The sequence below is a fragment of the Sorex fumeus genome, unplaced genomic scaffold, assembly GCF_029834395.1.
Source record: "Sorex fumeus unplaced genomic scaffold, SorFum_2.1 ptg000034l, whole genome shotgun sequence".
Classification (NCBI taxonomy): Eukaryota; Metazoa; Chordata; class Mammalia; order Eulipotyphla; family Soricidae; genus Sorex; species Sorex fumeus.
In genome coordinates, this window is record NW_026606091.1 from 24,849,976 (window position 1) to 24,877,836 (window position 27,861).

Genomic DNA, 27,861 nt, shown 5'->3' on the forward strand with positions numbered 1-27,861 from the left:
ATAGTGATTCATGGAGCTCTGTCTTTCTTTTGCTGTGGTCATGATGGAAGAAAGTGTAAAGTTCTTGATGTGATTTGTAGAATGTATATCACCTAGACAATGTGAAATATTGAACGACTGGTAAGATGTTCAGAATTTGATGGGCCAGCTATAGTGATTCATGGAGTTCTGTCTTTCTTTTGCTGTGGTCATGATGGAAGAAAGTGTAAGGTTCTTGATATGATTTGTAGAATGTGTATCACCTAGACAATGTGAGATATTGTAAATGGACAAAGACCAAAGGATGATGTGACAGTTTTATTGAACAGAAGTGGCAAAAATAAGTTTTACTTTGGTGCTAAGGAAAGTGATCTAGGGGCTGGAGAGATAATAAAGCACTGTAACACTGTTCTTCCGTTGTTCTTCAATTTGCTTGAACGGGCACCGGTAATGTCTCCATTGTGAGACTTGTTACTGTTTTTGGCATATCGAATACGCCATGGGGAGCTTGCCAGGCTCTGCTGTGTGGGTGGGACACTCTCGGTAGCTTGTCTTTTTCTCCAAGAGGAATGGAGGAATCAAACCCGGGTTGGCTGCATGCAAGTCAAATGCCCTACCCGCTGTGCTATTGCTCCAGCCCAAGAGACAATAAAGATGTCAAGATATTTGTCTTGCCTGTTTTTCTCCCACCATTGCATATGGTCCCCTCAGCACTTCCAGGAGTGATCTCTGAGAACAGAGCCAGAAGGAAGCCTTAAGAACTGCTTGGTGTGCCTAAAAACCAAAGCGGGGGGGAGGCGGGGAAGAAAATGATCTAAATTTGAGCACAATGAGTTGGCGAATCCTCAGTCCAACCTAGTGTTTATTTAATTTTCCCCAATGTTAGTTTTACTGAGTACACCCTCCTATATAACAGATAGCCTGTCTCTGAGATTGAGAGCTTGTCCCTTTCAGCTACTGGCTCATAGAAGTGTAACTTTTTCCTCCAACCACTTTGTACTGCATGTTTTTCTGAGTATTCATCGGCTGCATATCAAGGTTTACCCTCGCCTGCGATAGCTATTTTACCTTTTTAAGTTAGCATCCAAATTCAGTACCTGGTGACTTTATACATTTTCTAGGTATTTCCAATATAATTCTTTTATTTATTTATTTTTTCATTTTAAAGCCATAGAATATTCTATGAAAATTCAGTTACAACTCTTCTTAAAATGTCCGAAAGCCACACATTGGAAAATAGATTCCCTTCAGTCTAATTTAATATATATTAAATTCTGGGCTAGATCTGAGGAAAGTGTAGCTCTGTGTGTGTGTGTATGTGGTGTGTGTGTGTGTGTGTGTGTATGCATGCACGTGTAGAAAAGTGTCTCCCAACAGTCACTCAACTGACTAAACAGCAACAATCATTTTTTTTTTTTTGCTTTTTGAGTCACACCTGGCGATGCTCAGGGTTTACTCCTGGCTTTGCACTCAGGAATCACTCCTGGCGGTGCCCGGGGGACCATATGGGATGCTGGGAATCGAACCTGAGTTGGCCGCATGCAAAGCAAACGCCTTACCCCCTGTGCTATTGCTCCAGCCCCAACAGCAACAATCTTATAGAAGACAGTTTCTAGGAAAAGAATGGTCCCTGATTCTAAGGAAAGGGGAATTGGGAGGGAAAGATGAAGAGAAGATATTCTTCACATTCTATTTCGACTGTCACTAACTATTACTATCTTCTCTGGAACAAGAAACAGGAGTTACCTCCAGAGGAACAAGGGCCCAGCATTCGGAACCTGGATTTTTGGCCCAAACTCATCACACTAATTGTGTCAATTATAGAGGAAGATAAGAATTCTTACACACTTGTTCTGAACCAGTGAGTATCATCCCTTTAGACCCTGACTGGTTGGTGATTGGCTTGTCCGTCTGTCTAACAGCTTCTTTCCTATCTCTGTATGTTTGCAGTGCCACCTCTTCCTCCTGTCAGTTCGTCTGTCCCTCTGTCCCTTGTATCTGTCTGAGTAACTATTTCTGGAGAAAGGTGTGGAAGCATAATGGGGGGCTCTGCCAGCCTTCCTGGAGTGAGAAGCCTCTGGGAATGGCTGCCATAGGAGTCCCAGGGGATCCAGAGATCATGTGTGTATGTGTCTGTACACTGTGAATAAAGTAGGCCTTCTTATGTCCACCCCTTTTCCCTTTATTATCCAGTTTATTTAGACTGGGATTACATTCCAGTCTCAGTCATTCTCCTCTGGGCCTCAATTTTTTGCCTCCTGGGTATCCTCTCCCCTGGACCCACCTAGCCCTAGAGGATCCTCTGCCCCCGACTTTTCCTTTTACCTGCCTAAAGTTCCTTTTCCCCTGATTGACCCTAGCCCCATTTCCTGGACTTTTCTATTTGACCTCTAATATCTGGGCACATTAGCATTGGAATCAATAAAATCACATGGATCTTGCCTTGTTTTATGACTGTGATTTTTTTCTGTCATGCAGGTTTCCTCAGGAGCTGAATGTGGGAAAAGTCAGTGCAGAAGTAATGTGGCAGCTCTTTGCCCAAGACATGAAATATGCTCTGGAGGGTAAGGTTATGCCCAGAGCAATGGGCTGTGACCCTTAGACCCAAGCACCTTATTTTCTTTCCCTTTCCTATCCCAGATAGCTGCAGATTCTGAGTGAAAAACTGGAAAGCTTGAGAAACTAGAGAGATTCTGGGCAAATAAGCCTCGAGAGATCTTGGTTGGGCAAAACTTTAGCCATAAGAATAATGAAGTTTGGGGCTGGAGTGGTAGTACAGTGGGTAGAGCACTTGCTTTGCATACAACCCACCCCATATGGTCCCCTGAGCCTGCCAGGAGTGATCCCTGAGCACTACTAGGGGAGACCAACACCCCACCCTCCCGTAAACCCCAAGAATTAGGTCTGAGTGTTTTTTCAGTGAAGTCAGTCAGCGGTTATAGAATGGTCTCTCTCATATGTAGGACTTAAAGGTACATAGCTAAGTAGCAACAGAGGGCCAAAGGCAACATAATGGGAGAACTGATCCACATAACTGAATTGGAGAGGGTTGAGAGGGAGAGGTATTAGGAAGAGGGAAGGAGTACACTGGTTATAGGTATGGTGTTAGAATTACATGCTTAAGAAGTATTAAAGCACTAAAAATACAGAATATTGATAGAATAAAAAATTTTAAAGGTAGGAAAAAATAATGTAACTGGCTGTATGATATAGTTTCCTCCTTTCAGCTTTGGATTAAGTGTCTGTTTAAGACCCAGCCCAGAGATCCACTCTACCTGTACTGGGTGTTCTTAGGTGATACTTCTACTGAAGAATAGTCTTATAAAACATATCTTTACGGTTTCAAAAATCATAGAATCTTAAATATGTAAATAGGATTATTTTTCCACACTAGAGACTGCCTGACCTAGATTTCCTTGAAAACTGTTTTAGATTGATGTGACAAAGTCAGAAAGAAAATATGTTAGTTCAGTTCCTTGATCTATGATAATGTTTCTAGATGGAGCAAGAGCAGCACAGGGCAAGGGCAAAGCAGAATCTGGATCTTTTATTCAGGTGAAGTAGTAGAGGAAATGGGTAAACTTCAGAATTTTAAATTTTTGAAGTTTAGGAGCAGCTAGTTTTACGTTAAAGGAGAAGATGCTTGCTAAGTTTGAGATCACCACAAACTGCATAAACATTCTATAATTCCACCTGAGACCAGTGGCTGTCTTCTGCTTACACTGGGTTAAGCCTGGAATGATAGGCTACATCTTAGCATGTCAGGCCTGTATGAAGGTCTTTATTCCCTTGTTATCAGATACCTTTCAATGAGCTTTAGGAGGGAAGTTTTATGGTCCTAGTTCTTGAGCTTCAAGTGACTTTAAGGGGTGGGGATGGAGGGTGGGGAGATTAAAATGAGTGAAATGTGAACCAGCTCCACAAAAGGATAGGGTAATTGAGGTATTGGGGAGAGGTTTTCAACTTGAGGTATCTCAGGAGCTAAAAGAAGGATCCAGGATACTGGGTTCCGTGCCTTTTGTCAGGTACTTGCCAGCTAAGTAAACTATACTTTTAGCAATCTTATATGGAGTTCCCCAGGAGTTTTTTTTTCTTTTTTTGCTTTTTGTGTGTGTCACACCCAGAATTGCACAGAGGTTACTCCTGGCTCTGCATTCAGGAATTACCCCTGGCAGTGCTCAGAGGACCATATGGGATGCTGGGAATTGAACCCACGTCCGCCGCGTGCAAGGCAAATGCCCTACCCACTGTGATATCACTCCAGCCCCAAGATTTATTTTAAGAAGGAAGTTTTACTAATGTTTTACAAACAGAAAAGAGCTGAAAGCCACTTTAAGAGAATGTTGATGCAGTTTCAAGTCTGTATTTCCCCACCAACGCAGCACTATAACCCTCTGTCAAGTTACTTAATTTTTTGTCTCCCCCTTTTTAAGTCCCTTTTTTTTTTGCTTTTTTGGGTCAAACCTGGCAATGCTCAGGGGTTACTCCTGGCTCTGCACTCAGGAATTACTCCTGGCGGTGCTCAGGAGACCATATGAGATGCTGGGAATCAAACCCAAGTTGGCTGCATGCAAGGCAAATGCCCTACCCATTGTGCTATCCCTCCAGCCCCAAGTCCCTTATTTTTTATCTATAAAATGGGAGTGGTAATAGCATTATTTTGTTGAGTTTATAAAGTAATTGAGATGTATTTAACTACTTTATATGTTGCCTGGCATTTACTTAGCACTGAATAAATCTTAGTTATTAAGAACAATAATAAACCATTATAACTTCATGAACGGAGGTGTGATCTGAAGTTTTGTTTTAATAAGATTTTACCTGAGGTAAATATAAGGGCAGTTGGAACTGGAAGAGACTAAAAGTAGGGACTACAGATAATAATATTTAGGGATGCGGGTAAGGCGTTTGCCTTGCATGCAGCCAACATGGCCGACCAGGGTTCGATTCCTCCACCCCTCTCGGAGAGACCGGCAAGCTACCGAGAGTATTTTGCCCACATGGCAAAGCCTGGCAAGCTACCCATGACGTATTCGATATGCCAAAACCAGTAACAACACTGGTCCCTGCTCAAGCAAATTGATGAACAATGTGAGGACAGTGCTACAGTGCTACAGAGGAGATACAGCTGGCCTGTAAATGTCAAAAAGTGGAGGACAAGAGAAGAAAAGCAGTTTGAAGATCTGGATGATAGAAGGATCATGTTGACTTCAACCGTGAAAAATGCTACAAATTACCTAACTTTATTGAGGTGTAGTGCACATACAACTAAATAAAAGCTACTTTCATCATATAATTTGATGACTATTGATTAGTGGGCTGGAGCAACAGCACAGCCATAGAGCATTTGCCTTGCTCGAGGCCGGCCTGGCAAAGCCTAGTTCTATTCCTCCACCCCTCTCAAGAGCCTGGCAAGCTACTGAGAGTATCTCGCCCGCACGCAAAACTTGGTAAGCTACCTGTGACGTATTTGATATGCCAAATATAGTAACAACAAGTCTCACAATGGAGATATTAATGGGCCCACTCGAGCAAATCGATGAACAATGGGAGGACAGTGCTACAGTGCTATTGATTAGTAATCACACCTGTATGTCTACTACTTCAATTAAAATATAGAACAGAAAGTCTCTTCATACTACTTTGCATCAAATTCCCACCCTATTCATCAAGTGTTCGGTATTTTCTCTGTGACAGGTACTTGCTAGTTTCTAGGACCCGAATAAGAAGAAACATTCCAAATCCCTAAGAAGCTCACATATCACTCTAGGAAGCAGGCATGTATATTGACAGTAACAATTCAAAAATATATGTGTCACAAGAAGAATAGCATAAGGTGTTGAAAGTACATGGGAAAAACGTGAGAACCTAAGAAGGTTTCTTGAAGAAGGTGAAGTACAAAATGAAACCTGAAGAATGATAGACCTTAGCCAGTAGGGACAGGAAAGGGAGATATAGGATAATTTGGCAACAGGACACAGTATATTCTAAGACCAGGGGTGCTGAGAGAGCTGAGAGGCCATGCTTGTGGAACTGAAATGTTCAGTGTCACTAGCCGTTTAGAGTGTAGGGAAAGACATAAATGAGAGACAAGGATAGAGTAGGAGGGAAGATCCAGATCATAACAGAGGTAGTAAACCACGTTTAAGCTTCTAGACTATATCCTGAGGCAGTTAGGTGCCATTGAGTTTGTCAAACAAGAGATTGACATCTGAGATTAACATTATCAGATTTATAATGTTAAAAAAAATCATTCTCTGTAGCCAGTTCAGACATTGAATGGTAAAATGAATCACTTTTTGGAGACTGTTATAATCCAGGTTAGAAATGATGATAATAGTACTAGGCAGGTAATAATGTGACTATAAAGAAATGGAAAGATTCCCGAAAAATTTTGAAAGTGCTATCAGTAGAGGTTGGCGATTTAACTAGATACAATTAAACAGAGAGAGGGGGAGAGAAAGAGAGAGAGACAGAGACAGAGAGACAGAGAGGGGGAAACTTGAAGATGTTGTTCAGCCTTGAACCAAGAGGGTAAGATTAATTTGTATGTTTTTATGCATACTTTGTTCTACTTCAGTTGGAGATATTAAGATGGCAAAAAATTAACTAGAGTTAAATCCAGGTAAAGTGAGGGTTTCATCAATTCCTATAGACCTTATTATAACCCATGAAAAATTAGGTAAAGAATGCAGTATCAGCAAGTTTAATAGTTTAGTGAGGTTGAAAGAACTCTTCAAGGATGAAAGATCAGTGGGGTGAAGAAATGGAAGTCAGGGACAGGCTATGGTTTAAATGAGGGTCCCCTGCCGCTCCTGTTTCTTTTTGACATCAGATACACCCGACACAACAGCGCATACAACCCACACAGCAACTGCGACAACAGCCATCGTAAGCAACCATACTGGAACATAACTCCATGGGACTTGTTAGAATAATTTAAAGCATGACCTGTGGTCAGTACTCTACTCCTTGTTAATTTCTATGCTACAGAAATTAATGTAGAAAATGGAGTTTGTGACTTGAGGGACGATTGCCAGAGAAAGGGAGAATTATATATATATAAACCCAGTGATATGAAAGCCTCTAGAAGAAAGTAGTTAGACCCCTCAATGCCTCTACCGGCATCTAGTTGCTAAATAGGAAGGAGGGAGGACCCTCCAGATTTTATATTTTTGGTTCCTAGGCGCTTTAATTCTTTTTCTTTTTTTTTTTTTTATTAGTGAAACACCATGAGGTACAGTTGTAGATTTACAAATTTTTGTGATTGGGTTTCGATTATACAATGATCAAATACCCATCCCTCTACCAGTTCCCATTTTCCACCACCATGGATCCCAGTATCCCTCCCACACCCATCCCCCCATCCCACCCTGCCTCTGTGGCAGGGCATTCCCTTTTGTTCTCTCTCTCCTTTTGGGTGTTGTGGTCTGCAAAAGAGGCATTGAGTGGCAATCATGTTCAGTCCATAGTCTACTTCCAACATGCATCTCCCCTCCTGGGAGGATCTTCCAAACACCCTTTATTTGGTGCTCCCTTCTCTATCTTAGCTGCCTTTTCCCCTAGAATGCCCGGCTGGCCTCTAACCTCCTGGTACTGATCTCAGCTATTCTTGGGTATTAATCTCCTATTTTGTTACTTTATGTCCCCCAGATGAATGCAATCTTTTTATGTCTATCCCTCTCTTTCTGACTCATTTCGCTTAGCATGATACTTTCCATGTAGTACCACTTGTATGTAAATTTCATGACTTCATCTTTTCTAACAGCTACATAGTACTCCATTGTGTAAATGTACCAAAGTTTCTTTAACCAGTCATCTGTTCTTGGGCACTCAGGTTTTTTCCAGATTCTGGCTATTGTAAAGAGTGCTGCAATGAACAAACAAGTGCAGATGTCACTTCGACTATACATTTTTGCCTCTCTGGGATATATTTCCAGGAGTGGTATTGCTGGGTCAAATGGGAGCTCAATTTCTAATTTTTTGAGAATCGTCCATATTGTTTTCCAAAAGGGCCGAACCAGTCGGCATTCCCACCAACAGTGAAGGAGTGTCCCTTTCTCGCCACATCCGCACCAGCATCGGTTGCTTTTTTTCTTTTGGATGTGGGCCAGTCTCTGAGGTATGAGATGGTATCTCATTGTTGTTTTGATCTGCATCTCCCTGATGATTAATGATGTAGAGCATTTTCTCATGTGCTTTTTTTTGCCATTTGGATCTCTTCTTTGAGAAAGTTTCTGTTCATTTCATTGCCCCATTTTTTGATGGGGTTGGATTTTTTCTTCTTGTGGAGTTCAATCAGTATTTTATATATCCTTGATATCAACCCCTTGTCAGATGTGTATTTGGTGAATATCCTTTCCCATTCTGTAGACTGTCTTTGTGCTTTAATTATTTCTAAGGTAACAGGGTATGGGGAAGAGAAAAGGGACATTCTCTGAAAGTGTGTATCTGATATCCCTCAATTTTTTTTCAATCTCTTTATCGCTTATTGGTGCCTCTGCTCTGTCATGAGCATCCACTGTAATTTGTATTTGAAAGTTTCTCTTGCTGGGTGGCAAGAACTTCCAGTGGCTGTCCCTTTATTTATAGCCTTATACCCTGATACCCTTACTCTTCTCTTGTTCAGTGCATTATAGAAAAGACTACAAATGCAACTGCAGGTGGGATACTGCCTGTAGTATTAAAGGAGTAAAATTCCTGAGACCAGGAGTCCTCAGAAATTTCCTCCCTTTTTCTCCTTGAATGTCTGCTATGCTAGTTAGAAAATACCAGGTACACCAAAATAGTTGTTCTGATGTGACATGGAAGAGCATCACCCATGGCACCTCAAAGTTGAGCAATAGAGTTATCAGGGATGCTGGCCATCCCCTTTTCTGTAGCTCATACTCTTTCGCATTTTGTTTGCTTTTGCCACTATGTTGTATTTTTATTATTCAAATTAATGCTTCATCTATTTGAGGGCTGGAGCGATAGCACAGCGGTAGGGCGTTTGCCTTGCATGCAGCCAACATGGCCGACCCGAGTTCGATTCCTCTGCCCCTCTCGGAAAGCCCGGCAAGCTACCGAGAGTATCTCGCCTGCACAGCAGAGCCTGGCAAGCCACCTGTGATGTATTCGATATGCCAAACACAGTAGCAACAAAATCTCCAATGGAGACGTTACTGGGCCCGCTCGAGCAAATCGAGCCTTTACCTATTTAAGGGTGAATGAAGAGACCCTTTAGACAGCACTAGTGCTCCAATTCTCTGATAAAGCTTTAATATTGTCCTAGATATTTCAGAAAACCCAGGAGATCTAGCTGTTTTACCTTTCCAGTCCATAATAAACATCCCATTTTCTGTGGAATGAAAACCTTTCATCTGACTGTGTTTCGATGGTATCCAAACTGACATTTCTCATTTGCATATTTCTTTGAGAGTTCATTATTTCAATGTTTCAGCTCTGCTTTGTTGCTCTTTAATTTACCTTAAGATTCTATTAAACTATGACTTTTCAATTACTTTGTCAGCTGGCTCCACTGTTTTCTGTGTAATTGTCATTGACCCAGTCATTTCATGTATAACTGCTCATCTCAGTATATTTAAGCTGGTCTGAGGGACTGACCATGCAACTATGAGTAGAAAAATCCTCAGTGGGAGAATCTTATTCCAGTTCTGAGTATCTTAGTTCCCACTAATCAACATTAACACCCACGTTTCTTTCTCCTCCTCACTTAAGGCCATTCCTTTGGTTGACACTTCCAAAAACTAGTACAAAACTATCACCTTATATGGGACTTTCAGTCTCTGAAAGAAGATTTAGACCAGGATCTTAGAGATTACAACATTGGTGGCAGAGAGAGAGGGCTGCGAGAAAGTTATTGGGGGTCACCATAGTTCTAAGACAGATGACAGAATCTCCTGTCTGAATCTATTCTTTGGGAAGTCCAGAACTCAGAGCCTCTACTCCCACAACCTGACCCAGCCTCCCTTCCACCACTAGAGCATGAGAAAGATCGACTGTGTAAGAGTGCAGACTACATGAACCTGCACTTCAAGGTGAAGTGGCTACACAATGAATATGTGCGGGATCTGCCTGCCCTCCAGGGACATGTGCCCGAGTACCCAGCGTGAGTCATATGTGGGCACCATGGAGGGGATGGAAGAGGGACCCACTGGATTGGTAGGGGTGGGGGAGGGCAGAGTCAGTTCATCAAGCCAGATTTGTTCCTATTCTGGGCACTTTTCTGGGCACTGCTGTAAAAGGAGGAAAGTATCAAGTCCTCCCTGCCTTGCAGAAGACTTCTATCAAGAAGTGTGCAGGGGTGTGGCATATTCCAACTAGCTCCAATCTTTACTTCTCATGCCTCATTGCAGGTGGTTTGAACAGTTTGTTTTACAATGGTTGGATGAAAATGAAGATGTGTCCATGGAATTCTTGCATGGGGCCCTGGAACGAGACAAGAAGGATGGGGTGAGTCAAAGACTTACATTGCATAGGGGTCAGACAATGTCAAGTCTCCCAGGAAGTAGCTGTCAGCAAAAGTTCCTGTGCTTTAGGTAGCATGGCCCCTGGAATCCAAAAGGAGCACTTTTTAAAAAATTGAATCACAATTACAAGGTTGTTCATAATTGGTATCAGTCGCATGATGTTGCAACACCCATCTGTTCACAAGTGTAAGCTACCCACCACCAATGTCCCCAGTTTCCTTCCCTGCCCTCCGCATGCCTCTATGGCAGGCATTTTTCTTTCTCTCTCTCTCTATCTCTTTCCTCTCTCCCTCTCTCTCTTTCTCCCTCCTCCTTCCTTTTGGGTATTATGGTTTATAATCTAGATACTGAAAAATGATCATGTATATCCCTTTACCTACTTTCAACACTCAGTTCTTGTCCAGAGTGATCATTTCTAACTATTATTGTCTTACTGATCCCTTCTCCATCCCTGCTGGGAAGATCCAATTTGAACCTTACAAACTTGGTTAAAGATAACTGATGGTGACCTTTGTGTGCCCTTCATTAGTTCCAACAGACATCAGAACATGCACTCTTTTCTTGCTCTGTGGTGGACGTTTTCACACAGCTCAATCAGAGCTTTGAAATCATCCGGAAGCTGGAGTGCCCAGACCCTACTATACTGTCTCATTACATGAGGAGATTTGCTAAGGTAACCATGACCATCACTCCCTCCTTCTGTTACTTCATTTGTATTCATAGCCTATTTATAGACCTAATCTCAACTCTTTTTGCTTGAGTATGGGGCAGACAGGTGGGTTTGTCTAACTGCTGTTCTGGGGTTGAATGAGAATTTTGTACATTAATGTGAAATACCTTTTTACCTCCCATTAATGTTCTGGGATGGGAGGTGTGACTTTGAAGATACCTGTAAGGAGAGCTAAGAGATTCTACTGCTTTTCTACTTTCTCAGACCATCAGAAAAGTACTGATACAGTATGCAGATATCTTATCAAAGGACTTTCCAGCTTATTGCAAAAAGGAGAAAATGGTAAGTGTCAGGCCCTGGAACTTTTGGTAAAAGGAAAACATTAGAATCCTTCATGCTTTTAAAACTTTTCTCTGAGCTAAGGAGAGAAATCATATAGCTGACTTGTGATTCCCACCAGAACTTGACATAGAGGTTATGCTAACAATGATTAGGAATTACTCTGTGCCTCTCTTTGGTATTTTATCTTCTACTGAGCTAGATCTTTACTAGGGCTATTTGTTAAATTTAAAAAAAATATTAAGGAATGTAGTTTAATTATCAGGAGCATGTGCAGGGATTTGAGTTTGAACTCTGGTTCCACATGGCACCCTAAGCACCACTAGATACAGACCTGGAGGCCTTCAAGCACCACTTGTCCTGAGCAACACTGGATTGTCAGGCTTGAGTATTGAATGGTCTATCCAGTTTGGCCTAGTATTTCTGTGAGTAACCCCCTGAACTACTGAGCCTGTACCCACCCCTGCCCACTCCCTGGAGTGTTTTAAATATTAAAACATTTAAAACTATAAAGAATATTACCATGAAATTTGGAATCCACCTAACTTAAAAAATTAACATGTTTCTAGTTATCATTCAAATTATTTGACTTGATTTCAAATCTTAATACTTAGTAACATGCAATATAGTATGTACTGTAAGTTCCCTATGACTTTTGGAGTAGTATGAAAGAGGGAGTACCTTAATTGATAAATCCAAGACTCACTGGATCCATCTACCCCCAAAGCCCTGCATCCTGATGAACAATATGCAGCAACTGAGGGTCCAGCTGGAGAAAATGTTTGAGGCCATGGGAGGCAAGGAGGTAAGTTTTAGGGTTTGGGATTAATGTATTTTCCTGTTGTTCCTGAAATTACTGGCTACAAAAACTCACTTAAGCTCTTCCTGTCTAAGTACAGGTGAGGATTTTAACTTGTGCTTAACAGATTGAGCTAATAGATTTGTAGCGGTGGAGTAAAGGCCCTAGGAGAGAGGGGTGGTAAGGCACAAGAGGGGATAGAGGAATAAGAGGAGCAGCTTTGCAATCTAATCTCCTGTGGATACAGTTGGACCCTGAAGCTTCAGACAGTCTGAAGGACCTGCAGGTGAAACTGAATACTGTTCTGGATGAGCTCAGCATGGTGTTTGGAAACAGGTTAGTGAAACCCGAAACATGATTCTCAAAGCTAAATTTGGTTCCTATCTAATCCCAAAGCCTCTGTTCTTTGGTGGAGGGATCTCCAGACACCTATAGGTGTGTGATCTTCCCTCTCTTCCTGTTGGCTGTCCCTACTGGAGCTGCACCATGAATGGTTGGTGTGGGGCCAAGGAGATGCTGCACTTTAGTGCTAATGTGTGTTTGGCTGGGAATGGCTTCACTATAGGCTCATGTATAGTTTCCAGGTACGGATTGAAGAGTGTGTTCGACAAATGGCTGACATCCTGGGCCAGGTACGCGGCACAGGAAATACATCCCCCAGCGCCAGGGCCTCTGTGGCTCAGGATGCAGATAGTGTACTCAGGCCACTCATGGACTTCTTGGATGGAAAGTGAGTACAACACTTATAACTGTCCTGTAGGAACAAGTAAGGCAGTCAGTCAGATGGATGAGTCTTTCAGGGAGGAGGTCTCATAAGCTCCCACCCCAGACTTACCTGTTGTCTGGACCTACAGCCTTACACTCTTTGCCACTGTGTGTGAGAAGACAGTCCTAAAGCGTGTGCTGAAAGAACTCTGGCGGGTGGTAATGAACACAATGGAAAGGATGATTGTTTTGCCTCCACTCACTGACCATACGGTAAGAACACTGCCCTGCCTTCCACTTCCTCCTACTGTCACCCTCACCTTGCTCCATGATTTCTGATCAAGTCTAGAGTCCTTGCTTTTGATTGATTTTCTTTCTACCCAGGGAACTCAGTTGATCTTCACCGCTGCTAAAGAATTGAGCCATCTTTCCAAACTCAAGGTACTCTGGATATATGGGGTCCTTCTAAGACCAGAGAGATAGGTTATCTGGGAGGAAGGAAAGTTGAGCATTGATGAATAAAGAGGAGGGAAAGAAGATATAACTGTGGGTTGGCAGGTTTGGGGGGAAGAATTCCATCAAGTTCCAAACTGTCCCAATACTCTTGTTTTCTCTGGGGCTCTAGGATCACATGGTGCGAGAAGAAACAAGAAGTCTCACCCCAAAGCAGTGTGGTGTTCTTGACCTCGCCTTAGATACCATCAAGGTAGAGACTTCTCCCCTTCTCTAGATAGTATTATTACCACACCCTCGTGGCCCTAGCATTTCTGTCACGTGAGTGCCCCCTAAACTTGTGTTATCTCACACTGAAGGGAGTAGTTTTATGTTTAATTTTTTTCCTTTTCTATATACCCATATTTCTTAGGAGAAACCATAATGGGCTCCTACTTTGTGATCTCAGGTGGCCCCGAAAAATTATTTCTGGGTTTTGAGAAAGTTTAAGTGACTTTATTTTGCATTGCAATTCCTAAATATTTTACACTGGAAATTAATCTTAATGATCTTGATACCATACGTTTAACTGACATATCTCAACTAGACAATATATGCACTAGGCCTTATGCATTATGAAATAATACAGATTAGTAGATATGGTTATTATCCTCAAGATGGTTTTTTTTCTTTTTCTTTTGTTTTTTGGGTCACACCCAGCGATGCACAGGGGCTACTCCTGGCTCTGCACTCAGGAATCACTCCTCACGGTGTTTGGGGGACCATAGGGATGCTGGGAATCGAACCCGGGTCGGCTGCATGCAAGGCAAACACCCTACCCGCTGTACTATCACTCCAGCCCCTCCTCAAGATGTTTAAAAAATGGGCCTGAGCGATAGTATAGTGGGTAGGGCACTTTCTTTGCACTTAGGTGACCTGGATTCTATCCTCAGCACCTCATATGTCTCCTAAGCCAGAAGTATTCTCTGTGTGTAGAGCAAGGAGTAAGCTCTGAGCATTTCCAGGTGTGACCCAAAAAAGCTAAAAAAAATGTAAAAGCTTAAAACTTAAGGCAACATTGTGGCAGCTATAACAAATCAGATATTCAGGACACTTGAGATATGTCATGTGTATAAAGTTGATGAATTCAGAAGAACAAAAGAGCATTTCTGGCTATTGTTTCTCTCTCAAATTCCTTTGTCTCATATCTTTACTTATTAAAATAGATCTATACACCTAACACTACATCCAGGAATGAGACCTTCCTTATACTCCTCCTAGATACCCAGATAATAATCTAGCTGAGAGGCTGTGTGTTTTATTTCTGATCATGTTTATCGAGTGATTTGTTGTCCTCACCATCCTCTTCTGGCATCTTTGTAGATGTAAATATCTGAACCTCTGGCACATATGTTTTTCTGAAAATAGTGTTAGAGAGATGCCTCTCTATAAGGGGTGTGGCAATAGTAGATTCTCTCTTCTCTTTCAGCAATACTTTCATGCAGGAGGCAATGGACTGAAGAAAACCTTCCTGGAGAAGAGCCCAGATCTGCAGTCTCTACGCTATGCCCTGTCTCTATATACACAGACCACAGACACACTCATCAAGACCTTTGTGCGCTCACAGATTGCCCAGGGTAAGGCATAACTAAAAACTTTGGGCCCCTAACTTTTCTCTTTAGTACAGCGCTTCTCCTTAGGTAGTCAGTATCCTCTAGCCCTTAGAGAGGATCTGGGATTTCATTAGGGAGACTCTCAAACTCAGATCCCAGATTTTTTGGTTTGTTTTTGTTTCTGAGCCACACCAGTGCTTTGTGCTCAGGGATCACACCTGATGGGCTCAGGGACCACATGGAGTTCTGGGATCAAACCCAAGTTGGAGGTGTGTAAGACAAACACCCTATTCACTATCACTCTGGCCTCATCAGACCCCAGGAATGTTTTCAGTGCTTAACTCTTCCTCATACATGTACCAGATAGGTTAATGACAAGGCCCTCGGTAATGTATCTGGCATTTCTTTTCTTAGGTATCCTGGATATTTTGTGTTTATTAAACTCAGAATATATCCCATCTTATAGGAAATCTTTGAAGGAAGCCTTAAGAATGAGTTGATGAGATACTTATTAAGACTCATCGCTTTAGGAACCTTAGTTGGAAGTTGTCCGGCTAAGAGAAAAAACTAAAGACTTTCTTAGATTCTCCAGCATTGGACTAGAAGACTAAAATGGTCAATTCATGGGAAGAGGTAAAGGGAAGGTACAAATCACAGGGTTCTCCATAACTGAGCTTCAGTCTCGGGTAATATAGGACACCTGGGCAACTTTGTATATCTGAACTGCAGAGTTAATTTGGTAGGAAAAAGGGATCTGTGCTGTTAGATTGGAACATCTAATCTAGTAGGAAGGTGAAGAAAAGTTGAGAGAGACTGGAAGTACTGTGCCATTTTTCACATCTGTTCTTATTTCAAGTTCAGGGTGAGGGGAACGGATAAAAAGAAGACCTTTGATTAAAAGGACAAGGAGAATATTTACTGGATTGAGTGCATGGTAAGGGAGGAGCTCAGACTTCTTAGAAACATTCAACTATAACTACATATAAACATGAAAAGAGGGATGGAATGCACACAGGAGATTAGAGCAGGAATGGATACTGAAAGGATAATCTTGAGTGTAGGTGTGCACTTCTACCCACTGCTTTAAGGGCCTATGAAGTTAAAGGCAACAATCTCTCTTTTCTGCCCAACCCATCTCAGATACTGTTCTATTACTTCTGCCCATAATTTGGTTGTTTTTTTTGTCATGCATCTAATTTATTGTATTCAGGTACTGACCCCAGCTCTTTGATTTCTTTCTCTGCTCTACTACATCTCTGTGCTCCCTGGTAATATGTATAGAGCTGCTTTAAATGACTGTTCACTCCTCAGATTCTAACTTATTTTCTTTCTCTGTCCTGCTGCTGCTACTACTTCTTGGCTTGCCTGTCCTTACTCAGTGCATGATGGGAAAGGTATTAGGTTTACTGCTAATGAGGACATTCGGCCGGAAAAGGGTATGTTAATACACTGTGCAGATGTCAATTTAATATGGACTAACACTGAACTAGAATCAGCTTCTTATGCTAGGAGTGAGAGAGTCAGGCATCAAATTTCGGGGGTTAAAACCGTTACAAGTCAACTATTTCATTTATTTAACTGTTTCACGTTGTTTATGGAATCACACTGGGAAATCTCAGATTTTCTTTTTTCCGTGTTTTATCTAAGAAAAATGTGCCGATCTCTTACAAATACAATGACCTTTACTTTGAAAAAAAAAAAACTGTTACAAGTTTTACTTGGATAATTTATACATACAGCCCAGGATGCTCAGGATGGAGTTAACAATATTTATGCCCCCAGAATTCCCCAACCTCTGTGCCATAAGACAAAGGTATTTTACCTATAGTTCCAAGGTACTGGTTTTTGTTTTTCAAGATAAAGTGGAGTCTCTGCTATAAGGAGACTGAAACTTAGCTCTTTCTTGAGGCTGGGATTAGATTGCTGTTTGTATAGAGGTTCAGGTTTGAGTACAACAGACTTTCTGGGTGTGTCAGCCTTCCAAAAAAGGGGCTATCAGGAATCCAGGTATAGGTATTAGGGTTCTATTTTTTTCTAGAAGATACCCACTGTGATACTGAGACACTGAAGTAGACATAGTCCCCAGACAAAGATTCAGGGTGGCAGCACTGTCCTTCCTCAAGATCCTTCAACGAGAACTTCTTTAGCCTGGAGGTGAGAGGTTTGAGGAACCTCAGAAATTCCTGGTGTATTCTGGAAAGAAATCTTGCCTAAAATGTTGCCAGTTTAATGTATATTTTTATACACAGTCTTATTCTTTTTAATCCCTTTGTTTCTCTTCATCCCCCTTCCCCCTTTTCCCCTATCACCTGTGGGTGTTTGCTTTTTGCTATAAGGTGGTATCCTCTTAAACCTTTAGAGTTTGGGTTTTTGTTTCAAGTTTTGGTTTTGGAGCCATACTTAGTGATGCCCAGGGGCTACTCTAAGCTTGATACTCAAAATTATTCCTGGTGATGTTCAGAGGACCCTACAGGGACCACACAGCTCAGGGGATTGAACTCAGACTTCTTGTATGCAAAGCACTTGCTCCAGCCCAGTGAGCTATCTCTCATGCCTCCTAATACCTCACTTTTATCAGGAATAATAAGGACTGATGCCCCAGAGTTTTCCAGTGGGAATCATTTGTCTGTTCCTTAGGTTCTGGTGTGGATGATCCTGTGGGAGAAATCTCTATTCAGGTGGACTTGTTTACACACCCTGGTACAGGAGAACACAAGGTTACAGTGAAAGGTGAGTAGTATGGTCTGGGAGTCACAGACCTTTCTTGCCCAGTCTTGTCAGGGGCTGTTAATCCCAGCCTTCCCTTTTCGCCCTCCTCCTAGTACTATGCTGGGAATGCCTGATGGGATCCTTTACTAATTTTCCCTTTTTTGGGGCAGTGGTGGCTGCCAATGACCTCAAGTGGCAGACAGCGGGTATGTTCCGGCCTTTTGTGGAGGTGACTATGGTTGGTCCACACCAAAGTGATAAGAAGAGAAAGTTCACAACCAAGTCAAAAAGCAACAACTGGGCCCCTAAGTACAATGAGACATTTCATTTGTAAGTTATGGTGTGGGGACCTTGGTGGGAGGGGGGAAGAAGGGAGTGAGGAGGCAGGGAGGAATCAGACTTGAAAGGGGAGAGGAGGGATGGCCTGAATGGCAGCTGGGATAATTTCTCTGAAGACTCTCTCAGCTATTCTACTTCCTACCTTGTGCTCACAGCCTCCTGGGAAACGAAGAGGGGCCAGAGGCCTATGAGCTGCAAATATGTGTGAAGGATTACTGTTTTGCCCGAGAGGATCGAGTTCTGGGGCTGGCTGTGATGCCTTTGAGAGATGTAGCTGCCAAGGGCAGCTGTGCCTGCTGGTGTCCCTTGGGCAAGAAGATTCACATGGATGAGACAGGCATGACCATTCTTCGAATTCTGTCTCAGAGGAGCAATGATGAAGTTGCCCGAGAGTTTGTGAAGCTCAAATCTGAGTCACGTTCCACAGAGGAGGGGAGCTGAGAACCTTGACTCCTGTGCCAACCAGATGGCAAAATTTCCACAAAACGGCCAATGGAAGTTAACAGTGTCACCAGCTTGGGATACTCCTGGTTAAGAGACTAGCTCCATCAATTGGGAAGATTTAGGAGTGCTGAGAATATGTCTATTCACAGAAAAAGTGGTTATGAATCCTTGAGCAGCAGGGTTTTGGTGCTAGGAGCTGGACTGTGGGGGATTACCACAGAGAAAGATTTCTTTTTTTTTGGAAAAAGAGGAATGCATATTTGAAAATGTCTGCTATTCTTGGCCAACACTCCATTACACCATGTCTACCCCTTTCTAGACTAATACCTTATCCAATTAGATACATATCCACCCAAAAAGTAATCAGTTGAGTGTATGAGTAAACCTGGATCTAGTATCACAATTGGAGATGCCCAAAGCAGAAAGCACACAAAATAAAATTCAGATTTTCTCTTGAACAGAAACTACTGGTTTTGTTTGGCTCCAATAAGAACAAGGTTTTGAAATTGAACTAGAAACCTTCCATAAATGGGTTGTGTTACTTCCTTTTCCAAACCAGGTTCACATGGTGCTTCAGAGCTCTGAGCAGAATATTCTTTGGAACACAGCACCAGGGACCACCTGCCCAGGAGTTTCCCTACCTCACTCCTGTAGGAAGGGGAATGATGCTTTAGAACATTAGGGACTATTTTTTTTTATGTGTATAGACCTGAAGGACCAGGAGAGGGAGCTGTATTTTCTTCTTGGGTAGGACCTGAACAAAGCCAAAATTAGTGGAAATGAGGCTAGAAAAAGTCCACCTCACCTATAGTCACTGCCTTTTTACGGTCCTTCCCCTTGTAGAGGAATTTATCCTTTGGCCTCATTCTCCTTCATGTAGGTTAGCTGCTATTCCCTTCAGAGATGTTCAACCAAACAGAAGGAGCTGGACTATGGTTTCTCTGTATAAGATGAATAAAGGAGGCCTCAATACTCCCTTGGAGATCAGAAATAAACTCAGGGGTGTTTATGGACTTACCAGATCAATGCTCAAAGATGTGATGTGATCCCTGGGTATCTCCAGTAGCAGCCTTCTGGACATCCTGAGGACTCTGCATTGTTCACAGATATAAAGGCCATTCCATGAAATGATAAATTAAGCATATTTGATGTTATTAATTATTATATGTGCCATTGTTACAGGAGATTTTTGCTAGTATATAATAAATTATCTTATAACAGCCTTTGGGGTCTTGTAATTGACTAATAATATCTATATCCACACCTTAGTGTGGAGAGCTATGAGAATTACTGTTCTATATAATGGCAGATTTTTTTAAACATTGGCCTTTTGGTGCTCTCCCAATTCCCCTTTTCCCCCTGCTCCCCCTACCTCCAACCAAGTTTTCATCAAATGGTAGAATCTAATGCAGCTTTGGATGAGAAGCAAGCAATGAAAACAGCACCCTTGGTTTGAAGCTGAGATCATTAATTCAGTTCACAAAATCACTGAACCCAGGGAAACTTTATTTCTAGTTGCTTGCTAAATAAATCCTTAGAATTCAATTGCCCAGTCATTTTTAAACTTCATAATCCTTTCCCACTTCTCTGTCTCAAACCAGTTAGCTTCTACCTGAAACTCACCTGATGAATCCATTGTGTCACCTGGGTTCCCAGGACCACAGATGGAGTAAAAGCTTATAGTTCTTTTCGTCTGGATTCCCATAGTCATCATTCTTTCTTCTGCCTTCTTCTCATACTCTGATTATCCTCTCTCCTGAGAGGTTAGTTATTGGTGATTGTCTATTGTAGTCTTCAAATTGACTAACTTACAAGACCTTCCAGTAGAACACACACCTCAGATACCTCTCCCCAAAGCCCCTTCCTGCAACTTCTGAAGTTCTTTTTGCAGTGACTACACCACACACACACACACACACACACACACACACACACACACACACACACACTTTTCTACTCTTCTGTACAATGGCTTACATATTGCATTCCCTCTTACTGGAGTGATGTAATCAATCTAGACTCCCCCCTATTTAATTCTACGTTGTTGAAATTTGTCTTTTTGTTTATTTGGGGGGTCTCCCCCACTGGTACTCAGGGCTTACTCCTTGCTCTGAGCTGGCGGGGGTCCACTCCTAGTAGGGAATGGGGAACCATGTGGAGTAATGAAGATCGAACGTCAGTCAACTACATATAAGGCAGGCATCTGACCTGCTGTACTATCGCTCTGGCCTCTGTATATTTACTTGTCTTAACTTATTAATTTGTTACCTACCCAAGACAAGATCTGAGTATTTCATTTCCTTTTCCCAGTGGCCAGCACAGAGAAGGGGACTCAGGTACTATTTAAGCTGCTGCTGCCGCCAAAAAAAAAAAAAAAAAAAAAGTCTTCGAAAACCAAGCAGGGAGCCAGGACACCCAGGGATTAAGCATAGTTTCAAGGTGGGTTTGTGGGGGAGGGGTGTGTCGGAAGTTGAAAAGTTCTGCGCCGGCGCAGAAAAGTGCGTTAAGATGGATGTCGCTGAAGTTGACCGCTGCGCAGCGATGGTGAGCAAGAGGCCCCTGAAAGTGGCTCCGGAGGAGATGTAACTGCCTTCTCCCTTTTGAAATTGTAGACACAGTATACTTCGTGCTACCCAACCTTTGTAAAGCTCTGTGTATTTCCCACTAGCTGTCACACTTTTTTTTGTAAACTCTCCTCCTTAGACTCGCCAGGGTTACCACCCCCGTCCATACTTGAATTATATATGGGCTTTTCAAACACTTAAGATGGATTTAAGATACCTAGCAAAGTGGATCTTTATTCCCCCCAAATAATTCCCAAGGGGGGCACAAATTGATCCAAATATCTCAGGAAGCAGATACCAACCCCTTATCCCCCAGTAAAGACACATTCCTGTTAATTAAGGGCATTTGTCAAATTTTCCAGCACTTTTCAGTTTCTGTAAGAAGCCATAAATCTTTCATACCACATTTGACTTCAAAGTGCCACCTGTGCGATCATTTCCTCTCTCGTGAGGCAAGAGACCTACCCAGTGAGGGAAAGTCAAATTGACTTACCCAGGTTTGAAATTTGAGTTAGTATATATTCATTATATATGTATATATATGTATGTATATATATATTCAAGTGGTATACACATACTTAAGATTTATAAAAATGCAGGATTTCAGCGTGTTTTTCATATGGAGGATCTAGTATCTCTTAGATCACATTTCCACAAAGAAACTGGGAGTTAGAGCTGAGAAGCAACTGTTAAATTAGTTTACTATGGTTTATTACAGATTCCGATCCTTATTTTCTTGCACAATGACATTGCATTATTAAACACCTGGTAGATAGTTGAGTTTGTCCACAACTTTGTCTCATTTTCTGAGTCAGTACTGGTAACTCTAAATGGAAACAAATCTGAAGTTGGAAATACATTTTAGTTTGTCTTTGGCTTCTATAATATTAGATCTGAAATCATCTTAGAAACAAAAAATACCAGGTGAAATCTGTACCAAACTATTTTTTTTCTAAGAGAATTTATTCAGAATATCTATAGGCAAGCTCATGGTACATTAGACCTTAAAGAAATCCAACATGCTAACTCAACTTTTGTGGAATCAAAGCAAAAACAGGGTGTTATTTGTTGGCCTATACAGGAATTAATGTCCAGAAAGTAATGTCTTCTTTACTCCAGAACTCCTGCATAGTTTGAGCCCCTGTACTCTGAGGGAAATTGGAGACTGCATAGTATTAAGAATTGGGTATGTTTTGCAGACTGTATGTAGTCAGATAGAAGTAACTTTGATGCTGTTTTTTTTTAAATTATTTATTTATGGGTTTGTTGCCACACATCTCAGGGCTTATTCCTGGCAATGCACTCTGGAGTCACTTCTGGTGGGATGAGGCAGGGGTATATGGGATTCTGGGGATTTGAATCTGGGTTGAATTTGTGCAAGAGCCCTACCCACTGTATTATTGCTTAGGCCCCAATACTGGTTTGTGTTTATTTCAGGGCCAGGGGAATGACAGTAACAATAACGGGTCTCATTGCCCTGACCCTGAAATGAATAAAGAAATAAAATTGTCTGTTCCCTTTTTCTCTTTCTCTGTATAACACCGATGAGTAAGATCATCTAGTATTTGTCAGCCTTCTGACTTATTTAACATTTTCAGTTCTATCTGAAGTAGCTGTGACCCACAAATTTTATCTTTTCTTATAGTTGTGTAGCATTCCATTGTATTTATATACCATAGCTTTGTTATCCATTCATCAGTTGGACATTTGGATTATTTGCATTGTATTTAGTGTTGCAGTGAACATAGGTGTGCACATATCTTTCAAATTTATACCTTTGTGCTCTTGGAGTAGATTCCAAAAAAATGGAATCACTGGGTCATATGGAAGCTTTTTTCTTTCTTTTCTGAGAAGTCTTCCCACTATATTTCCCATAGAGACTGAACCAGATGATAGTCCCATCAACAATAAATGAATGTTTCTTTTCACCACATCTGTGCCAACACTGGTGTATCCAATTGTTTTGATAAATATGTCATTCTCACTTACATAATATCTTATTGTCATTTTGATTTGCATTCTTCATCAGTGATAATGAAGACTTTTTCTTATTATGGCCTATTGGCCACCTGTATCTTCTTTAGGAAAGTGTTTATTTCTCTCTATTTTTAGATGAAGTTAATATTTTGTTATTGATGAGTTTTATTTGCTCGAGCGGGCCCAGTAACGTCTTCATTGGAGATTTTGTTGTTACTGTGTTTGGCATATCGAATACATCACGGGTGGCTTGCCAGGCTCTGCCGTGTGGGCAAGATACTCTCGGTAGCTTGCCGGGCTCTCCGAGAGGGGTGGAGGAATCGAACTCAGGTGGGCCATGTTGGCTGCGTGCAAGGCAGACGCCCTACCACTGTGCTATCGCTCCAGCGAGTACTTAGTATATCTTGGTTATTAGTCCTTATCTGGTATGGTGTAGAAATATTTTCTTCCATTCAGTAGGGTGTCTTTATTTTAGCTAGAATTTCTTTTGTCATGCAAAAACTTTAGTTTGATGTAGTCACATTAGTTTTTTTTTCTTTGCTAACTGATTCAGCATTGAAAATATCTTTGAGATCCATATCCTTCCTGGAGCATTCTGCCTATTTTCATCAGTGTTTAATAATCCCTTCTCTTTTTTTTAAGTCTATCTGGTCCTTTGTTTTGGTATCTTGCAGTTTTCTATTGAGTAATATGCTTGACTTTGGAGAACAAAATGAACCCTCTGAAATTTTACCCTTCTCTCTTTTCTATTTCATCAAGTTTTTTTTTTTTTAGCTATATGGCTTTTGTCTAAAGATGCTTAAATATCTGTATACAAGCTCCCTAGAATTAGTAGCCATAGTCTGGAAGAAATTAGAAACAACAAATTGAGTTTGAAGATATTTGAATTTGGTCATAAAGGAAGATTTTTCAGCTTCTGGTAGTTCAGAAGTTCAGAGAGCTTTGGAAATCTCAAATTACATAATATTGATAAATTAGTGCAGTATCTTCTTAATTTTATCTTTGCAAGAATATTGTATAGTAATTGAGGGTATAGATGATGTCATATTCATATGCACATCTTCAACTAATAACTAGGCATTCAGTAAATACTTACCAAATTTAAAATATATGAGTCACAGAAGAGAAAAATTTTAATTCTGGCCCTACCTCTAAGCAGCTGTGAGTTTAGTTGATCTCTGAATTCCTCATCTGTAAAGCTAAGAGACTTTTCCCTATCTACTCTCCAGTGTCTTTATTAAGTTCTACAAATATCTTCATTTTTCCTAAACTTTTTTTAGTATTTCATTGTGTAGATGTAACATAATTTCTTTAACCAGTCATCTGTTCTCAGGCACTTGGGTTATTTCCAGATTCTGGCTATTGTGAATAATGCTTCGATGAACATAGGAGTGCAGATAGTGTTTCTGCTGAGTGTTTTTGGGAACCCAGAGTATATTCCCAGAGGTGGTATTGCTGGATCAAATGGGAACTCAATTTCTAGTTTTTTGAGGAATATCCATATTTTTTCCCAAAAGGCTGTACCAGTTGACATTCCCACCAGCAATGATTAGAGTCCCTTTCTTCCCACATCTGCACTAGGACTGGTTGTTCTTGTTCTTGTTTGGATGTGTGCTGGTCTCTGTACTGTGAGATAATATCTCATTGTTGATTTTCTTTACATCTCCCTGATGATTAGTGATGAAGAGCATTTTCCCATGTGCCTTTTGGCCATTTGAATTTCTTCTTTGATGAAGTTCTGTTCATTTCTTCCCATTTTTGATGGGATTGGACTTCTTTCTCTTGTAAAGTTCTACCAGTGTCTTATATATCTTTGATATTAACCCCTTATCAGAAGGATATTGGGTGAATAACCTTTCCTATTCTGTAGGCTGTCCTTGTAGTTTGGTCACTGTTTTTTTTTGGGGGGGTTACATCCGCCAATGCTCAGGGGTTACTCCTGGCTTTGCACTCAGGAATCACTCCTGGCGGTGCTCAGGGGACCGTATGGGATGCTGGGAATCGAACCAGGGTCGGCCGCATGCAAGACAAATGCCCTACCCACTGTGCTATTCCTCCAGCCCCCAGTCACTGTTTCTTTTGAGGTGCAGAGATTCTTAGTTTAATGTAGTCCCATTTGTTTATCTTTGCTTCCACTTGCTTGGTCAGTGGTGTTTCATCTTTGACGATACTTTAGCTTCAATATTGTGGAGGGTTTTGCCTACATTTTCCCTCATGTAGCTTATGGATTCATGTTTGATGTTGAGGTCTTTTTTTTTTTTGGCTTTTTGGGTCATACCAGGTGATGCACAAAGGTTACTCCTAGCTTTGCACTCAGGAATTACTCCAGGCAGTGCTCAGGGGATCATATGGGATGCTGGGAATTAAATCCAGGTCGGCCATGTGCAAGGCAAACACCTTACCCACTGTGCTATTACTCCAGCCCCTGATGTTGAGGTCTTAATCCATTTTTATATGACTTTTGTGTATGGCATTAGATAGAGGCCTGAATCCATTTTTAAGCATGTAGTTGTCCAGTTTTCCTAGCATCACTTGTTTAAGAGACAAGTTTTTTGCTTCACTTCCCATTTCTTGCTCCCTTATCAAAGTTTAAATGATCATATATTTGAAGGCATGTGTCAGAATATTCAACTCTAATCCATTGGTCTGTAGATCTGTCTTTATTCCAATACATGCTGTTTTAATTACTACTGCTTTGTAGTAGGTTTGAAATTGGGGATGGTGATGCCTGCCGCCATCTTTTTTCCAAGGATTGCTTTAGTTTATTGTTTCATAAATGGATGGACATGGAGAGTATCATGCTGAGTGAAATGAGTCAGAAGGAGAGGGACAGATATAGAATGACTTCATTTGTGGTATATAAAAATATATAGTAGAAGACTAATATCCAGTTCCTGGGGAAATAAGGGCTAGGAGGACTGGTCAGTAGTTGGAATCTACCACAAATATGTGTAGGGAAGTTTTTAGATAAGATAGAGAAGGAACCAGTATGACAATAAGGTAAAGGTAAAAGCCCTCCCGTTGATCGTCGATTTGCTCGAGAGGGCCCAGTAACATCTCCATTGGAGAGTTTCTTGTTACTGTGTCTGGCATATCGAATACGTCACGGGGAACTTGCCAGGCTCTGCTGTGCGGGCGAGATACTCTCAGTAGCTCCGCGGGCTCTCCGAGAGGGGCGGAGGAATCAAACCCGGGTCAGCCATGTTGGCTGCGTGCAAGGCAAACGCCCTACCGCTGTGCTATTGCTCCAGTATGACAATAATAGTTGGAAATCACATTGGACAGGAACTGAATGTTAAAAATAGGTAAAAGAATATACATGACAACCTTTCAATACCTGAATTTCAAATCGCAGTGCCCAAAGGGAGAGATAGAGAGAAGGAGGGAGGGAGGGAGAGAGAGAGAGAGAGAGAGAGAGTACCTGCCATTGAGGCAGGCAGGCTGGGGGTGGGTGGGGGATGATGGGAGGGAAATTGAGGACACTGGTGCTGGGAAATGTACACTACTGGAGGAATGGATGTTGGAACATTGTATGACTGAAACCAAATCATGAACAGCTTTGAAAAGGTCTATTTCACGGTGATTCAATTAAAAAATTTTTAATTAAAAAGTTCTACAAATATCTATAAAGTACTCTTAAATATCCAGAGAGCTTGGAAATGTGAAGTTACATATTAATCTTGATCCAGATGCCTTCTTCCTTAGAATATTTGGTTTAATAGAGAGAGATTATGGGGAATCATATCTTCCATGGAGGCAGAGGGAGGGTGGGAAGGGGGGTTATACTGGGGATATTGGTGGTGGGGAATGTGCACTGGTGGAGGGATGGGTGTTTGATCATTGTGTGATTGTAACCCAAACATGGAAGCTTGTAATTAGCTCATGGTGATTTAATAAAATTAATTTTTTTAAAAAAGAAAAAGATGGCTGGAGGAATCAGTCAGGATGGGAGATGTGTGCAAAGTAGATACAGAACCAAACATGATAACCTCTCAGGGTCTGTATTGCAAACCATAATGCCCAAAAGTAGATATTATGGGGAATCATGTCTGATATGGAGGCAGGGGGAGGGTAGAAAGGGGGGGTTAGGGGTATACCGGGGATATTGGTGGTGGGGAATGTGCACTGGTGGAGGGATGGGTGTTTGATTGTTGTGTGATTGTAACCCAAACATGAAAGCTTGTAACTATCTCATGGTGATCCAATAAATTTTTTTTAAAAGAATATTTTGTTTATTTTGAATCATGGAAAGAAAAGAACATAGCAGTGGTAAAGATGTCAAACAATACTGGTTCTAGTCCTAATTTCAAATTTGGTGGGATTAGGGTGGGGGTCTTCATCTCTTTTTGTCTCAAGGAAGCAAATATTAGATAAGCACAGTTGTTCTCAAGTTTGGTTGCATATTTGAGTCATCAAGTATAGAAAAGTACGGATACCTGGAGCCCACTCCTATACTTTTTATTTAATTGGACTGAACATGCAGGACCTCTAGATTTTAATTCACCATGTATAGCTAAGTTACTAATTTTAATTTGAAAAATTAGTCAGATGACATCTTAACATAAAACTCCAGGTTACAAAACACATACCATTTGAGAATCTGTTGTTACTTTCTTTTTAAAATAGTGCTTGGAACTGAACCCAGGATTTACACAGGCAAGGCAAGTGCTCTACCATTGTTATATCCTTGGAGATATTATTACTTTTTTTGAGCCTTTAAATTTCAGTCCACAATATTTTTCCTCATATTCTATTTAGAACTTCAAGGCTTTTTGAACACATTCTTGGTGAGACATCAGGAAAAACCATTTATAAGATC

The 27,861-nt window shown here is 41.3% G+C and overlaps 2 protein-coding genes across 2 annotated transcripts in view; both read left to right on the plus strand.

Annotated features, from left to right (window-relative positions):
• UNC13B (unc-13 homolog B) overlaps positions 1–19,724 on the plus strand; it is a 252,931-nt gene extending 233,207 nt beyond the window's left edge. Inside the window, exons 24-40 of the mRNA XM_056117067.1 lie at positions 1,713–1,840; positions 2,458–2,543; positions 9,964–10,090; positions 10,338–10,434; positions 10,981–11,124; positions 11,386–11,463; positions 12,188–12,265; positions 12,507–12,595; positions 12,837–12,989; positions 13,114–13,237; positions 13,349–13,405; positions 13,590–13,670; positions 14,886–15,033; positions 16,389–16,445; positions 17,647–17,739; positions 17,889–18,048; positions 18,213–19,724. Coding sequence (XP_055973042.1) covers positions 1,713–1,840; positions 2,458–2,543; positions 9,964–10,090; positions 10,338–10,434; positions 10,981–11,124; positions 11,386–11,463; positions 12,188–12,265; positions 12,507–12,595; positions 12,837–12,989; positions 13,114–13,237; positions 13,349–13,405; positions 13,590–13,670; positions 14,886–15,033; positions 16,389–16,445; positions 17,647–17,739; positions 17,889–18,048; positions 18,213–18,498 — 1,986 coding nt within the window. The 3' untranslated portion in view covers positions 18,499–19,724. The remainder of the gene's footprint in view (positions 1–1,712; positions 1,841–2,457; positions 2,544–9,963; positions 10,091–10,337; positions 10,435–10,980; positions 11,125–11,385; positions 11,464–12,187; positions 12,266–12,506; positions 12,596–12,836; positions 12,990–13,113; positions 13,238–13,348; positions 13,406–13,589; positions 13,671–14,885; positions 15,034–16,388; positions 16,446–17,646; positions 17,740–17,888; positions 18,049–18,212) is intronic.
• Positions 19,725–21,009: 1,285 nt separating this feature from the next.
• The window catches only part of LOC130026586 (phospholipid-transporting ATPase FetA-like), a 157,221-nt gene continuing 150,369 nt past the window's right edge, over positions 21,010–27,861 (plus strand). The window contains exon 1 of the mRNA XM_056117430.1: positions 21,010–21,045. Coding sequence (XP_055973405.1) covers positions 21,010–21,045 — 36 coding nt within the window. The remainder of the gene's footprint in view (positions 21,046–27,861) is intronic.